The sequence below is a fragment of the Lampris incognitus genome, chromosome 3 (assembly GCF_029633865.1).
Source record: "Lampris incognitus isolate fLamInc1 chromosome 3, fLamInc1.hap2, whole genome shotgun sequence".
NCBI classification, from domain to species: Eukaryota; Metazoa; Chordata; class Actinopteri; order Lampriformes; family Lampridae; genus Lampris; species Lampris incognitus.
Window position 1 is genome coordinate 78383233 of NC_079213.1, and position 16359 is coordinate 78399591.

Here is a 16359-nt window from a genome sequence, read left to right on the forward strand (position 1 = left end):
ATCGTTATATTAGTCCTTCGTGAAACTATTACGTTTAGATTTGTAAACTAGTATTATTTAGCTAAAATCGCTTTATTGTGAAGTCAGGAAACTAATGTGTCATGTTGGGTACGGGTCCGCCCCTGCCAATCACATTTCGAGGCGTCTCATGAACGGCAGTCTAAACCGGTGTTCGGACGACTTATGCTACCTTGTCGAAAAATGCCACCGTAGCGCGGATAGCACTCTCTCCCAACCATGCGCAGAACCGCCTAGTAGCGCAACCCGCTGAGGTAGCACATATCGCCACCACACCGGTGGTTTAAATATTCTATCCAACCATTATCCGAACCGCTTATCCTGCTCTCAGGGTCGCGGGGAATTATTACATGCAACAGGGATTGAGACGTGGTTTGAACAAATGTTTGCCCACAGATGCAGTTGAATAATCTCAATTTATTAAAAACAAACGCCGTTAGAAATTAACAATACAATAAGGTGCAAAACATACAGGATCGTTCGCAGTCTTTAGAGTTAAGCATTTTGACTAGTAGCGACATCCGTGGCGTCCCCTGCCAACAACGTTAGAGCAATTTATCGACAGTCTGGACTCATCTCGCCGGCCAGTCAATGAGATATCTCAGTGAACAGAATACTGAACAAATCACAAAATTACAAATTACAGCACAAAGCATGAATGAAAACTGGAATGCTTTGAAAGAGTAGTGAAAAATGACGAGCTCAATCATTAGGTTGACTCAAGTTTTAATGTTTCCCACACTGCAAATGTGCCTCAACCAGAAGGTGATCTCCTCTCATGCCATCTCCAGGAATGAAAGACATAAGCCCTCTGGACACAACGTTCACCTCAAGATAGAAAGGTGACATATCCTTTTTCTCTTCTCCCTGTAAACGACATCACCCAAGTGGCCTAGGCAACTGAACTTGGATGCAACTGACTAATGTGCATAAGAACTACACTTGTTCTTTAAAGTAGGTTATTGAATAATGGCAAAATTAATCGTGCTGTGGAGAATTAAATAGCCATGAATCAATAAGCATTAGTGGAAGAATGACAGATGGGGAAAACAGCTACATACTATGGTAAATCTAAAAACAGTTTATTCCAGTACCACAAGTTAGAGGCATGAAGCTAGAAGCAACGATGTCTAGCTGACTGGTGGCTACGTGTGGAAAGAAGTTTTGTTTTGACCAGTACTGGACAAGAGGGGCCATAGAGGTATTTCCAAACAGTTGCTTTTAGGATAATAGCCCCTTAAACAAAATAACCCTTTTTTTCTCCATTTTGAAGCCATGGGTTGTGCATAACAGCAAATAATACAACCCATGCATATAATTTCTTCTTTCTAAACACTGAAATTTTTTTTAGCACGGAGTTGCTCAAATTACTTAAGAGGGGACTCCATACTTAAAAAAAAAACAAAAAAACCCAGTGGTTAATTTCTCTTGTTTTTATTCTATTAAGATGATTGAGGGAAAATCCCTTTGGACATGAATGGGATAAAAATTCCTCCACATAACTAGACGACCTCATCTGGTCATAACATTGTTGTCCAGAAGGGGCTAAGAACATTCCTCTCTGAGCTACATAAGACTGTGACATGATGAGTGGTTAACCAGATACATGTCAAAGCAGAGAGTAAATTATTTCCCAGAAACAATATGAAAAGGTTTACTGCTTAGTCTAGGAGCAGGAGACGTTCAAACCATGTGAGCTGGTTCAAAAGCCAGTTAAATATCAACCACATATTCAATCTACCTTGATACACTTTCAAAATTACTTTGCAAAGGCTTGTGCCGATATAGAGCAGTTTCCATAATATATACAATACATATTTATAAACATCCTCAAATAAAATCTACTTAAGGCCGTCTGCTGAAAAAGAAAAGTATCAAAAACAGCTGTTGTGGTAGGAAACTTGCCTCAAATGCCACAACAGCTTTTTGGGATGTGCATTGTGTGTTTGAGTTTGGAGCTCATCACTCAGTTCCAGACCAAAATAATTACCTTGAAATAGGCATTCAACTTAACACCCAGACTGCAGACACTTAAAGCAAAGTAAATTCACAAAATGATCTGAACAGCAATACTAATCTCCTCAGTACAAGTGGGTCTGGTCTTAGCACTGCCTTATATCTACCATCAGATGTGTAGATATATGTAATGGAGTGGGATGCACAAGTCGAAAGGCGAAAACAGCGCGCTCTCGACCACTGAATGGCTGCCACAGTTCTCATTAACCTCTCATCATGTAGACAATCCTTAAACAGGTTTGCCACTGGTGGATCAACAGGCTACTTTAAGGCTAGAGGGAAACTGCCAGAGTGGAGCTGCACTGCGGTAAGATTCCAGGTTTTAGTTTAACTTTGTCCCAAATTAAACAAACAAAAACATCCAAAACATAACCTTTAGTGTTCTAATGAGTTTGAGGAAAATGGTTGGGTGGTGGAGCACCTCTATATTTCATCACACACAGCCTGTCCCATAGGATCCTTAGTCAGTCAGTGGATAAGCCCCCGTATTCCACACAGAATCACACAGGGCAGACCAAGGGAGAGAAGAGGAAGAACATTTCCCTCTTGGCGGACAGGTTTTTCTGCCACAGCTGGCCGTGATGCTTCTTCCTTTCTTTAGGAACTCTCAAGAGCATCCAGAACTTTCATGATCTGTTGCTTGATGACTTTGGTAGCATCTCCTGCATTGGGTATCAAATATCTAAAGTGAAGCAGAAAGGCCGTCATTAGTGCAGAGTGACAGTGGGATATATAACAGTATTTTTTCACTACTTTTCAGGCAAAATAACATGTTTGAGGGGATAGTCTACCCTGAACAACATCCACGTTAGTTCTATACCGAAGAAAACTCCAAAATCAAGAAACCTAGGCATTAACAACAAATAAATACTAAAAACAGTTCATTTTTAATATACTACAATTATTTCAGAGTGTCAGTGCATGGTTATGTCATTATGCAACAGACCTTTTTCACACAGCCATTTTGACATGAAATAGGATAAACACAGGCGTTACCAATGATACTAATTAGGGTTCCATTCCATTAAGGTGAAACACAGTCCGGGTGCTGCTATTGTGCATGTTGGCTCACTGAAAAGGCTCTGCTACACTAAATGGAACAGAACCTTAATTAGTTTTATTAATTAAACCTGTGTTTAACTACTATTTCACGTCAATATGGCTATTGTAAAAGGTCTATCCTCCTTATTCTTTTGTGAGGGAGCTATGACACAATTTAAGTTTGGCCAAGGAAACCTGAGGCTGGCACGGTCATAACTTAACTTAATTATATCCTAACACTCTAGGTTCACAAGCTAAAACCATTACCTGTGAAAGAGAAACGGTTTTAACGATTAAAACCACTTACAGTGTTTGAAACATTATATGTTACAATTCCTATGCAACAAACAGTCAATCAGTATCAGTTTCCTGTTCAAAATGTAATGTAAAGGCAAATTCCAGGCGATATATGTCCCAGGTGAATAAGGTTTAGGATTAAAAAAAGGTTTTAGTGAGCAACTGGCGGAGATCTCAAGACTAATGGAATTTTTCTCTAATCTAACTTCCCAAGCCTAATTACAACCAAAAAACAGAGTTGTCTTTATGCATGCTCAGTAATCCAGGTAAGAAAACAGAGTTGAATGGACCTATAATATTAGAGGAAGTAACTGAAGCTGTCCGCATCTTACAATCAGGAAAAGCCTCGAGTCCTGACAGCTTTAGCTCAGAATTTTATAAATACATTTAAATCACTGACGGTGAAGCCTCAGGTGAACATGTTTAATCACGCCTTTGAGATGGGGTCTCTTCCCAAAACACTTACAGAAGTAAAAATTAGCCCCATTTTTTTTCTCAGATTTCCCCCCCTTTTTTTCTCCCCAATTTACAGCCAATTACCCCACTCTTCTGAGCCGTCCTGGTTGCTGCTCCATCCCCTCTGCCAATCCGGGTAGGGCTGCAGACTACTATATGCCTTCTCCGATACATGTGAAGTCGCAAGCCGCTTTTCACCTAACAGTGAGGAGTTTCGCCAGGGGGACATAGCGCATGAGAGGATCACGCTACCCCCCCCCCCCCGAACAGGCTCTCCGACCAACCAATGGAGGCACTAGTGCAGCGACCAGCACATGTACCCACATCTGGCTCCTCACCCGCAGACACGGCCGATTGTCGAGTCAAGTCAATTATATTTGTATAGCCCAATATCATAAATTGTGTCTGTAGGGAAACTCGACCAAGCCAGAAGTAACACAGGGATTTGAACCGATGATCCCCATGTTGGTATGCAATGGAATAGCTACCCGGACAGCCTTATTTTTTATATGCTACCTGGGCAGCCTTATTTTTAATAAGGATAAACCAGGGGATGAATGTTTATCCTTCCGGCCTAGTCTTTTCAACTTAGATTTCCAGCTTTTATCTAAAACACTAGCCTTAAGGCTGGAGAAAATCCTCCCTCATATTACCAAACAGGGTTCATTGCCGGAAGGAATTCTTTTAACATTGTTAGAAGGTTACTTATATAATTGTGTCAGCAAAACATCGTAAAGGTATGGTAATTTCATTGGATACTGAAAAAGTGTTCGATTGCATGGAATGGAATTTTTTGTTTTTTACACTCAAGGAATTTGGTTTAGGTGAAAATGTTATCGACTGGGTCGTTGTTATACCACAATCCGCTAAATGCTCTCTGTACTTAGCACTGGGAAGGGGCACACAACAAGGGTGCTCCCTATCATCTTTGTTATTTGCACAATTGAACTGCTAGTGGAAGCTATTACAAACCACCCCAATATTCAGAATCAGAAACAATTTGTCATCTCATTCATGTACTTTCATACACAAAAGAGACAAAATTTCGTTTCTCCCAGCCCACAGCAGTGCAACACAAAGGACAAAACACAATCCAAAAGAAAACGACACCACCAAAAACATACAAAAACACAAAAACGAAAAGCAAAAAAAAAAAAGAGTCAACAACACAGTTCATTCAGTAAATTTGCAACACAGTCCAAAAATGTCACTGTCCAGAGAACAAACGCCAGCCAGGATGACTGTCCGAACAGCCGGTCTGCATGGGCTAGCAGTTAGCTTAGCCTGCCCCACTTCCACGTCCAGTCATACCGCCCTTGGTGTTTCCTCTTCGGGCACAGCTCCAGGTGGGGGCCGGGTCCCTGGGCCCACGGGACGCAGCAGACCAGGCTCCCTCAGCCGATCCAATGCTAGCGCTCCCAGCCAGACACCTTTGATACACCTCCCCCGTACTCCACACGACGACACAAATGTAGACAAAAACACTACACAGTTGACGCTAGGCGAAGCCGCCGCCAGACCGCCCTTGGTGTTATCGGAACTGCCGGTCTGCATGGGCAAGCAGTTAGCTTAGCCTGCCCTGCATCTGCGTCCTGTCAGACCGCCCTCGGTGTTTCCTCTTCGGGCGCAGCTCCAGGCAAGGTCGTGGTCTCCCGGTCCACAGGACGTGCAGACCAAGCTCTACCAGCTAATCCAACGCCAGCTTTCCCAGCCATCAAACGAAATTGACGATCACAGACATAATTCTTCACACGATGACACAAACTCAGACGTAGACATGGATAAAGACACTGCATATCATGCAGTCATTGGTCATCATTAAAAAGGCCTAATAGTGGCTCCATCCCCTCCGGAGACTTAAAAGGGCAAGCCTCCCCATTCCAGCCCTCACCACCTTCTAGGGGCATCATTGAAAGCATTCTAACCTATGCTCTCACTTCCTGGTTTGGTAACGGCAAAGCGACCAAACAACACGAGCTGAACAGGATAGTGAAGACAGCTAGCAAGACAATTTGTGCCCCTCTCCCCTTCCTGTTGGAGCTTTCAGTCAAGTCAATTTTATTTGTATAGCCCAATATCACAAATTATAAATTTGCCCCCGTGGGCTTAACGGCAACACAACATCCTGTCCTTAGACCCTCTCATCGGATAATCGGGAATCCAAGATGGCAGCGCACTGGACGCAGCGGCTACTGCGGCTCTCTGTTCAGTGCTATGTTTTCTTTGTTATTTATACGTTAGTTTTAAGTTTATTTACAAGTGTAGGTCATGTGCTCTTCTACAGCCGTCAGAAACTTTTAAACCTCAGAACGGATTACTCACTTCGCTCCACCATCACGGACAATTAGCCCATTGATATTATCCGCTCACCGGTCTCGCAGTGGAAATGCCCCCGTCGGCAATGTAAACAGAAGAGGGGGAAACAAGGCGGGCTACATGCTAAGCTAAGTAGCGCTCCCTTCAAAGTTTTCCTCCCCAGCATCTTCATGGCTAATGTCTGATCGTTAGCTAACAAAATGGACTAGATAAGACTCAGGCTGTCCTCTCAGAAAAGGCTGCAGAACTGCTGTCTGCTGATGTTTAGGCGACGTGGCTCAACAGCAACCTAGCCGACTCGGCAGTCGAGCTAGCGGACTGCACAGCCTTCCGTGCTAACAGGACAGCGGACTCCGGCAAGATCCGCGGAGGAGGTTTGAGTATTTATGTCAATAACTCTTGCTGCAACAATATAAAGATCGTTGAAAGGCATTGCTCTGCTGATCTCGAGCTCCTTATGATTCAGTGCAGGCCTTTTTACCTACCCAGGGAGCTAACGGCCATTACCATTGCTGCTGTATACATTACATTACAGTCATTTAGCTGACGCTTTTATCCAAAGCGACTTACAATAAGTGCATTTAATGTAGGGAATCAGGAGAACTGCTAGTCATCAGAGGTCATAAGTGCATCTTCTCTCTAAACAAGCATCTAAGAGCAAAACCAGTGTTAAAGTAAAAGTGCGAGAAAGAGGGTTTTTTTTATATGAGTGAATACAATAAGTGCTACGAGCAACCCAGCCACTGAGGATGCACAAGCCAGTGCATCCTTAGTGCCGGTCCCAAGCCCGGACAAATGGGGAGGGTTGCGTCAGGAAGGGCATCCGGCGTAAAATCTTTGCCAAATCAAATATGCGGATCATAAATAAGACTTACATACCCAATCGGTCAAGGCCCGGGTTACCAACGACCGCCACCGGTACTGTTAACCAGCAGGGTGTCGGTGGAAACTATGCTACTGTTGGGCGAAGGAGAAGGAGAGGGGGAAAGCATGTCCAGAGGCAGCTAGAGAGGAGGAAGGGTAGGCATGTGGAGGTGAGAGTTGGAACTTTGAATGTTGGCACTATGACTGGTAAAGGGAGAGAGCTGGCTGACATGATGGAAAGAAGAAAGGTAGGCATACTGTGTGTGCAAGAGACCAGGTGGAAGGGGAGTAAGGCCAGGAGTATCGGAGGTGGGTTCAAACTCTTCTACCATGGTGTGAATGGGAGGAGTAATGGGGTAGGGGTCATTCTGAAGGAAGAGTATGTCAAGAGCGTGCTGGAGGTGAAGAGAGTGTCACACAGAGTGATGAGTATGAAGCTGGAAATTGAAGGTTTATTGCTGAATGTTATCAGCGCATATGCCCCGCAAGTTGGGTGTGAGATGGATGAAAAAGAAGAATTCTGGAGTGAGTTGGACGACATGGTGGAGAGGGTACCCAAGGAGGAGAGAGTGGTGATTGGAGCGGACTTCAATGGACATGTTGGTGAAGGGAACAGAGGTGATGAGGAAGTGATGGGAAGGTATGGAATCAAGAAGAGAAATGTGGAAGGACAGATGGTGGTCGATTTTGCGAAAAGGATGGAAATGGCTGTGGTGAATACATATTTCAAGAAGAGGGAGGAACACAGGGTGACGTACAAGAGTGGAGGAAAGTGCACACAGGTGGACTATATCTTATGTACAAGGCACCATCTAAAAGGGATTGGAGACTGCAAGGTGGTGACAGGGGAGAACGTAGCTAGGCAGCATCGGATGGTGGTCTGTAGGATGACTTTGGAGACCAAGAAGAGGAAGCGAGTGAAGACACAGCCGAAGATCAAATGGTGGAAGTTGAAGAAGGAAGACTGTTATGTGGAGTTCAGGCAGGAGTTAAGACAGGCACTGGGTGGTAGTGAAGAGTTGGCAGATGGCTGGACAACCACTGCAGAAATAGTGAGGGAGACAGCAAGGAAGGTACTTGGTGTGTCATCAGGACAGAGGAAGGAAGACAAGGAGACTTAGTGGTGGAATGAGGAAGTACAGCAAATTATACAGAGGAAAAGGTTGGCAAAGAAGAAGTGGGATAGTAAGAGAGATGAAGAAAGTAGACAGGAGTACAAGGAGATGCAGCGTAAAGCAAAGAGAGAGGTGGCAAAGGCAAAGGAAAAGGCGTATGGTGGGTTGTATGACAGGTTAGACACTAAGGAAGGAGAAAAGGACTTGTACCGATTGGCTAGACAGAGGGACCAAGCTGCAAAGGATGTGCAGCAAGTTAGGGCGATCAAGGGTAGAGATGGAAATGTGCCGACAAGCGAGGAGAGTGTGCTAAGAAGGTGGAAGGAGTACTTTGAGGGGCTGATGAATGAAGAAAATGAGAGAGAGAGAAGGTTGGATGATGTAGGGATAGTGAATCAGGAAGTTCAGTGGATTAACAAGGAGGAAGTGAGGGCAGCTATGAAGAGGATGAAGAGTGGAAAGGCAGTTGGTCCTGATGACATACCTGTGGAGGCATGGAGATGTTTAGGAGAGATGGCAGTGGAATTTTTAACTAGATTGTTTAACACAATCCTGGAAAGTGAGAGGATGCCTGAGGAGTGGAGAAGAAGCATACTGGTACCGGTTTTCAAGAACAAGGGCGATATGCAGAACTGTAACAACTACAGAGGTATAAAGTTGATCAGCCACAGCATGAAGATTTGGGAAAGAGTAATAGAAGCTAGGTTAAGAGGAGAGGTGATGATCAGCGAGCAGCAGTATGGTTTCATGCCACGAAAGAGCACCTCAGATGCGATGTTTGCTTTGAGAATGTTGTTTGAGAAGTATAGAGAGGCCAGAAAGAGTTGCATTGTGTCTTTGTAGATTTAGAGAAAACTTATGACAGAGTGCCGAGAGAGGAGGTGTGGTATTGTATGAGGAAGTCAGGAGTTGCAGAGAAGTATGTAGGAGTGGTGCAGGATACGTATGAGGGAAGTGTGACAATGGCGAGGTGTGCGGTTGGAATGACAGATGGGTTCAAGGTGGAGGTGGGATTACATCAAGGATCGGCTCTGAGCCCTTTCTTGTTTGCAATGGTGATGGACAGGTTGACGGACAAGATCAGGCAGGAGTCTCCATGGACGATGATGTTCGCGGAAGACATTGTGATCTGTAGCGAGAGTAGGGTGCAGGTTGAGGAGAGCCTGGAGAGGTGGAGGTATGCACTGGAGAGAAGAGGAATGAAAGTCAGTAGGAGCAAGACGGAATACCTATGCGTGAATGAGAGAGAGGACAGTGGAATGGTGAGGATGCAAGGAGTGGAGGTGACAAAGGCATTTGAGTTTAAATACTTGGGGTCAACTGTCCAAAGTAACGGGGAGTGCAGTAGAGAGGTGAAAAAGAGAGTGCAGGCAGGGTGGAGTGGGTGGAGAAGAGTGTCAGGAGTGAGTTGCGACAGAAGGGTACCAGCAAGAGTTAAAGGGAAAGTTTACAAGATGGTTGTGAGACCAGCTATGTTATATGGTTTGGAGACAGTGACACTGACAAAAAGACAGGAGGCGGAGCTGGAGGTGACAGAGTTGAAGATGCTAAGATTTTCACTGGGAGTAACGAAGAAGGACAGGATTAGGAATGATTATATTAGAGGGACCGCTCAGGTTGGACGGTTTGGAGACAAAGCAAGAGAGGCAAGATTGAGATGGTTTGGACATGTGTGGAGGAGAGATGCTGAGTATATTGGGAGAAGGATGCTGAATATGGAGCTGCCAGGGAAGAGGAGAAGAGGAAGGCCAAAGAGGAGGTTTATGGATGTGGTGAGGGAAGACATGCAGGTGGCTGGTGTGACAGAGGAAGACGCAGAAGACAGGAAGAAATGGAAACGGATGATCCGCTGTGGCGACCCCTAACGGGAGCAGCCGAAAGTAGTAGTAGTAGTAGTAGTACAATAAGTGCTATGACCAAGTAACAGGGTAGTAGTTCTTGAGGAGGTGAGTTTTCAACCTGTGCCGAAAGATGGGCAGCGACTCCGCTGTCCTGACATCAGTGGGGAGTTCATTCCACCACTGTGGGGCCAGGACAGAAAAGAGCCGTGACCGGGTCGATTGGCAGCAGGGGCCTCTGAGCGATGGGGCAACCAGGCGTCCCGAGGCAGCAGAGCGAAGTGGTCGGACAGGGGTGTAGAGCTTGACCATGGCCTGGAGATAGGAAGGAGCTGTTCCTTTCACTGCCCTGTAGGCTAGCACCAGAGTCTTAAATTGGATGCGAGCAGCTACTGGGAGCCACTGTACGGACATGTGAAGGGGTTTTGTGTGGGAGAACTTAGGGCGGTTGAACACCAGACGAGCTGCAGCTTTCTGAACAAGCTCCAGAGGTCTGATGGCCGATACAGGGGTACCAGCAAGGAGCAAGTTGCCGTAGTCCAGCCAGGAGATGACCAGAGCCTGGATGAGCACCTGTGCCATCTCGTCGGTGAGGAATGGGCGAATCCTCCTGATGTTATAGAGGGGAAATCTGCAGGAGCGAGCAACCGATGCAACGTTTGCAGCAAACGACATTTGGTCATCCAGAATCACACCCAGATTCCTCGCAGTCCAAGTTGGCGTCACCACGGTGTTGTCAATGGTGATGGCCAGGTCTCACTGTGGGCAACCTTTACCCGGAAGGAACATCACCTCTGTCTTGTCCAGATTGAGCTTCAGGTGGTGTTTCGCCATCCACTCCAAGATGCCAGTCAAGCACGCAGCAATGCATGTCTCTACTTGTGGGTCAGAGGGAGGGAAGGACAAGATCAGCTGATCAGTGTTGAAGGCAGATGGAAAGCATCCTGCCTGTAGGGAGGTGTTGATGAGGTGGGTTAGAAAGGGAAGGAGTTCAGCTGCTATAGACATCCCCCCACATGCCAACGCTAAGGTAGCACTTAAGCAGCTACAATGTGCCATTAGCAGACAACAGACCAAACACCCGGACAATGCCTTTATCATAGGTGGTGATTTTAATCAGGCTGTATTGCCCAAATTCCATCAGCATGTCTCCTGCCCCACTAGGGGACAAAACACCCTGAACCACCTCTATACAAACATTAAGGACTCATACAAAGCTACTCCCTGCCCCCACCTGGGGCATTCTGACCACCTCTACCTGTTCCTGGTACCAGCCTACAAACCCATAATAAAACGGGTCAAGCCAGCAGTACAGACAATCACTGTCTGGCCAGAAGGAGCGGTCTCTGAACTCCAGGACTGTTTTGACAACACAGACTGGAGTATTTTTGCACATTCAGCTATCCATGGCTCCCATATAGACATTGATGAACAGACATCTGCCATACTAGCCTACATTAACTTTTGCACTGAGAGTGTCACAACAAAAAAATCAATCTGCGCCTTTCCAAACCAGAAACCCTGGATGACCAGTGAGGTCTGGCAGCTGCTGAAGGTCCAGGATGCAGCGTTAGAGTCAGGTAACTGTGAGGCCTACAGTGCACCCAGATCCAACCTCAAAAAGGGCATCAGAACAGCCAAACATAAATATTCTCTATGAATAGAGGACCACTTTCACAATAACTCCGATCCCCGGCGAATGTGGTAAGGCATTCAGTCTATCACAGACTACAAAAGCTCCAATAGCGGTCCCACTGTCCATGATGCCTCCCTGCCAGACGAACTAAATCATTTCTATGCTCGCTTCAACAAGGACAATACTGACCCAGCCACAAAAATACTCAACCACCCAGAAAACCAGGTGCTCACTCTATCAATCGCAGAAGTCAAGAGAATCACTGCACAGAGTGAACACACTGAAGGCTGCCGGACCGGACGGCATACCAGATCGGGTCCTCCGGGAATGTGCCGACCAGCTGGCTGGGGTCTTCACAACTATATTTAACCTCTCACTGTCCCAATCCATAGTCCCGGCATGCTTTAAGACCACCTCTATCATTCCTGTCTCCAAGAAACCAACATCCACATATCTGAATGACTACCGACCTATAGCACTCACCCCCATTGCCAGGAAGTGCTTTGAGAGACTGGTTCTGGCTCACATCAAAAACATTATTTCCCCACATTCGACCCACATCCGTTTGCCTACCGTCCCAAAAGGTCTACTGAGGATGCCATTGCCACTGCCCTGCATTTTGCTCTGACCCACCTTGAACGTAACAACACATACATCCGGATGCTGTTTATAGATTATAGCTCTGCCTTCAGCACTATCATCCCTGCCAAACTAACCACCAAACTCCTCTCCCTTGGCCTCAACCCCTCCCTCTGTAACTGGACCCTGGACTTCCTGGCCAACAAACCTCAGTCTGTTAGATTAGGTGACCACTCTTCCTCCACCCTGACCCTCAGCACAGGTGCCCCTCAAGGCTGTGTTCTGAGCCCCCCCCTTTTCTCCTTCTCTACCCACGACTGCCTGCCAACTCACCCTTCAAATGAAATAGTTAAGTTTGCAGATGACACCACAGTCATTGTCTGTATCACCAACAATGACGAGACGGCCTACAGGGACAAGATTCAGCACTTCACATCATGGTGTACTACCAACAATCTTGTCCTCAATGTGCAGAAGATGAAGGAGCTGATTGTGGACTTCAGGAGGTCTAGAAACTGCAGCCACTCCCCCAAACACATCAATGGGGTAGAAGTGGAGCATGTTTCCAGCTTTAAATTCCTTGGAGTCCACATCAGCGAGGAACTTTCATGGACATTAAACACACAGGCCCTTGTGAAAAAGGCCCAACAACGCCTGCATTTCCTGAGGAGGCTGAGGAGCGCCCGTCTATCCCCCAAAATTCTCACCAACTTCTACCACTGCACCATAGAAAGCATCCTGACCAGCTGCATCTCAGTGTGGTATGGCAACTGCACCTCAGTAGACCAGAAAGCTCTGCAGAGGGTCGTCAAGGCGGCCCAGCATATCACCGGTACCCAGCTCCCAGCCATAAAAGACATTTGTCACAAACGCTGCCTTCAAAGGGGTCTCAGCATCAGCAGAGATCCCACCCACCCCAACCATGGACTGTTCTCCCCCCTGCGCTCTGGGAGGCACTACAGGAGCCTCAGAGCCAGCACTACCAGGCTCAAAAACAGCTTCTTTCCACAAGCTGCTGCCCACCTTAACCTGTCTACTCACTGAATGTCTGTAGATATTTTTAAATATTTTGTACTCTTGCTCTTTTTTAACTTATTTTTTAGCTTTTAGTCATCATGTGTGTATATCTTATACTGTGTTTGCTGTGTTTGTCTGTGTCTGTCTTGCACTGTTTGGTGGAGCCACAGCCCCCCCCATTTCATTTTTAACATGTGCCTGCCCATTGTTTTTAATGACAATAAATTGAATTGAATTGAATAATCTCATCTCATTTACCATCAATATTGTGTTCACAGAGCCTCCAGCATCATTAAGGATCTCCACCATCCTTCTCACAACCTGTTTTCCCTCCTGCCGCCTGGGAAGGGGTACAGGAGCATCTGCGCTAAATCCAGGAGAATGCTAAATAGCTTCTACCCACAAGCAGTCATGCCCATCCACCTACCCTCTAACCCCCCCCCCCCCAATCAGTGCTGGTCACTAGTTGACAGACACCAGCTGTCAACATTTAAACTAAAATGGCATTTAAATTGACTGTGCTGTACTTGAATGGCCTGTGTTTTTAACTGCTTGTGCTTTTTTGTTTTGTTCTGTTTTTAGTGGTATTGTTTTTAGGGAATTTTTGGATGTGTATTTTTATCTTCTCTGTTGCACTGCTATGGGCTCGGAGAAACGGCATTTCGTTTTTATTTATGTGGCAGGTACATAATGAAAATGACAAACTAAACCTTGAATCTTGAGGATACCATTCAAAAAACATCCTCGTTCTCTCTCTCTCGTTCTCATTCTCTGGGCATATATTTCATCGCAAAATATCGCCAACTGAGCAATTACCTTATAAAATACGTAGCAATAGGTTTATAGTAGGATGCTGCTATGAGACCCTTTACAAGTCCAGTAAACGATGCAATCTTGCAAACGTGGGCTCAAGATCTTGGGGTGGAGATAGATGAAGCTTCAGAGACAGGTGTATGAGAGTATGCTAATGACATATCGATATGTAATAGATCAGAGAACTAAAAATCAGGTTGTTGCATTGCCTTCATATATTGCCTCAACTCAGAAATAAGATGGACCCAAAGAAGTCAGCTCTGTGCATTAACTGTAGCAAGGAGGTTGGTAGCTCTATACACACTATATGTACCTGTGTACGTATTCGGGATTTCTGGGTGGAAGTAGTTTCAAAGTTAAATTTGGTGGCATCTGGGTAGTGTGGCAGTATATTCTGTTGCCTACCAACACAGGGATCACCAGTTCGAATCCCCATGTTACCTACGGCTTGGTCGGGCATCCCTACAGACACAACAGGCCATGCCTGCGGGTGGGACGCTGGATGTGGGTATGTGTCCTGGTCGCTGCACTAGCGCCTCCTCTGGTCGATCGGGGCGCCTGTTCGGGGGGGGCTGGGGGGAATAGTGTAATCCTCTCATGCGCTACGTCTCCCTGGCAAAATTCCTCACTGTCAGGTGAAAAGAAGCGGCTGGCGACTCCACATGTATCGGAGAGGGATGTGGTAGTTGGCAGCCCTCCCTGGCTTGGCAGAGGGGGTGGAGCAGCGACCGGGACAACTTGGAAGAGTGGGACAATTGGCCAAAGAAGATTGGGGAGAAAAAAACCCCAAAAGTTAAATTTGGTTTTCAATAAAAAATTGGATTTGGATCCATTATGCCTTCTGTTAGGAATGCCACACCTATAAATCAAGGGGATTTACAGACAAAAATTGCTGAATGTGTTAACCTATGCTACACATAAAAGCATATTACTAAAATGGATGTCAAATGAGCCACCAACAGTCTTAGAATAGCATAAGGTGGGGCTTCTGGGTGGTGTGGTGGTCTATTCTGTTGTCTACCAACATGGGGATCGCCAGTTCGAACTCGATGTTACCTCTGGATTGGTTGGGCGTCCCTACACACACAATTGGCCATGTCTGTAGGTGGGAATCAGGATGTGGGTATGTGTCCTGGTCGCTGCACTAGTGCCTCCTCTGGTCGGTTAGGGACGCCTGTTCAGGGGGGAAGGGCAACTGGGGGGAATAGTGTGATCCTCTCATGTGCTACATCCCTCTGGTAAAACTCCTCACCGTCAGGTGAAAAGAAGCGGCTGGCAACTCCACAGGACTTGGAAGAAGCATGTGGTAGTCTGCAGTCCTTCCCTGCAGAGGGGGTAGATCAGCGACCAGGACAGCTTGGAAGAGTGGGGTAATTTGCCGGATACAATTGGGGAGAAAATGGGGGGGGGGGGGGTAGCATAAGGTAATAGAATATCTGACATACTGGTCTAGAAGTAAAATTGGTATATTTTATAATATATGGACTCCATTCCTTGATTATGTGGGACCTAGATTATCCAATATATTCAGGGAGGTACTTCCTAAACCAAGGAATGTTGGCTGAATGCTGAAGGGAGGCTTTGTTGTCAGTATTTTTTTTATTTATGATATCCCACCATGCTTGTGAACTAAGACTGTGTTGAGCTACACGTACAATTTTAGAGGGACTGTGTTAGGGGAGGGGAGTTTTCAGAGGGATTTGGTGTGTGTGTGGGGGGGGATAGATAAATGTAAAATCTGTGTATATGTGAAAAACACGATTGCATGATTAATAATAAAGACACGTTAAAAAAGATTTTGTGTCTATTATACTGCATTTAAAAACAACCCTCTCAGACCTACACAGAGCCCTTTCTAATACTCATGTTTGACGTGGTGTAAATATCCTTGTTTGTTAGCAAGCACCTCTCAACTGCTGATATCTCCACTCCAGTGGTATTGTTGTTGCCAAACTTGAATGTAATGAGTTCGGGGTGCTTCTTTTTTGAGGTGATCTTCACCACCGAGTTGAGTGCCTGCCTGGATTGAATGTAGGCAAAGCCCTTCCGTGAGGCAATCTCCCGAAGGCAGTACATGTGAGTGGCTGTGATTAACATGTGACTGGAAGAGAAAAAAAAACCAAAGAACATATCAGAGGCAAGAGATAGATATATGGAGTCTTAGGTTTTCTCCTACTACACCACATTTATAACATTGTGTAATGGATGTTCTTTCATTTTTAAGGAAGTGTGGAGTCTCTGCTATATCTTCACTATTTTTTTTGTTTTGGATTTTTCACCGTTTTCCTCCCCAATTGTACCTGGCCAATTACCTCACTCTTCTGAGCCATCCCAGTTGCTGCTCCACTCCCTC

At 45.8% G+C, this 16359-nt stretch overlaps 1 protein-coding gene across 2 annotated transcripts in view; it reads right to left on the bottom strand.

Annotated features, from left to right (window-relative positions):
• Positions 1-425: 425 nt before the first annotated feature.
• Positions 426-16359, bottom strand: part of tbc1d23 (TBC1 domain family, member 23) — a 30517-nt gene continuing 14583 nt past the window's right edge. For both annotated transcript variants that reach the window (XM_056276259.1, XM_056276258.1), the window contains 2 exons: positions 15913-16107; positions 426-2716 (listed from right to left, as the gene is read on the bottom strand). In XM_056276259.1, the coding sequence (XP_056132234.1) occupies positions 2632-2716; positions 15913-16107 (280 nt within the window). In that variant the 3' untranslated portion in view covers positions 426-2631. The remainder of the gene's footprint in view (positions 2717-15912; positions 16108-16359) is intronic.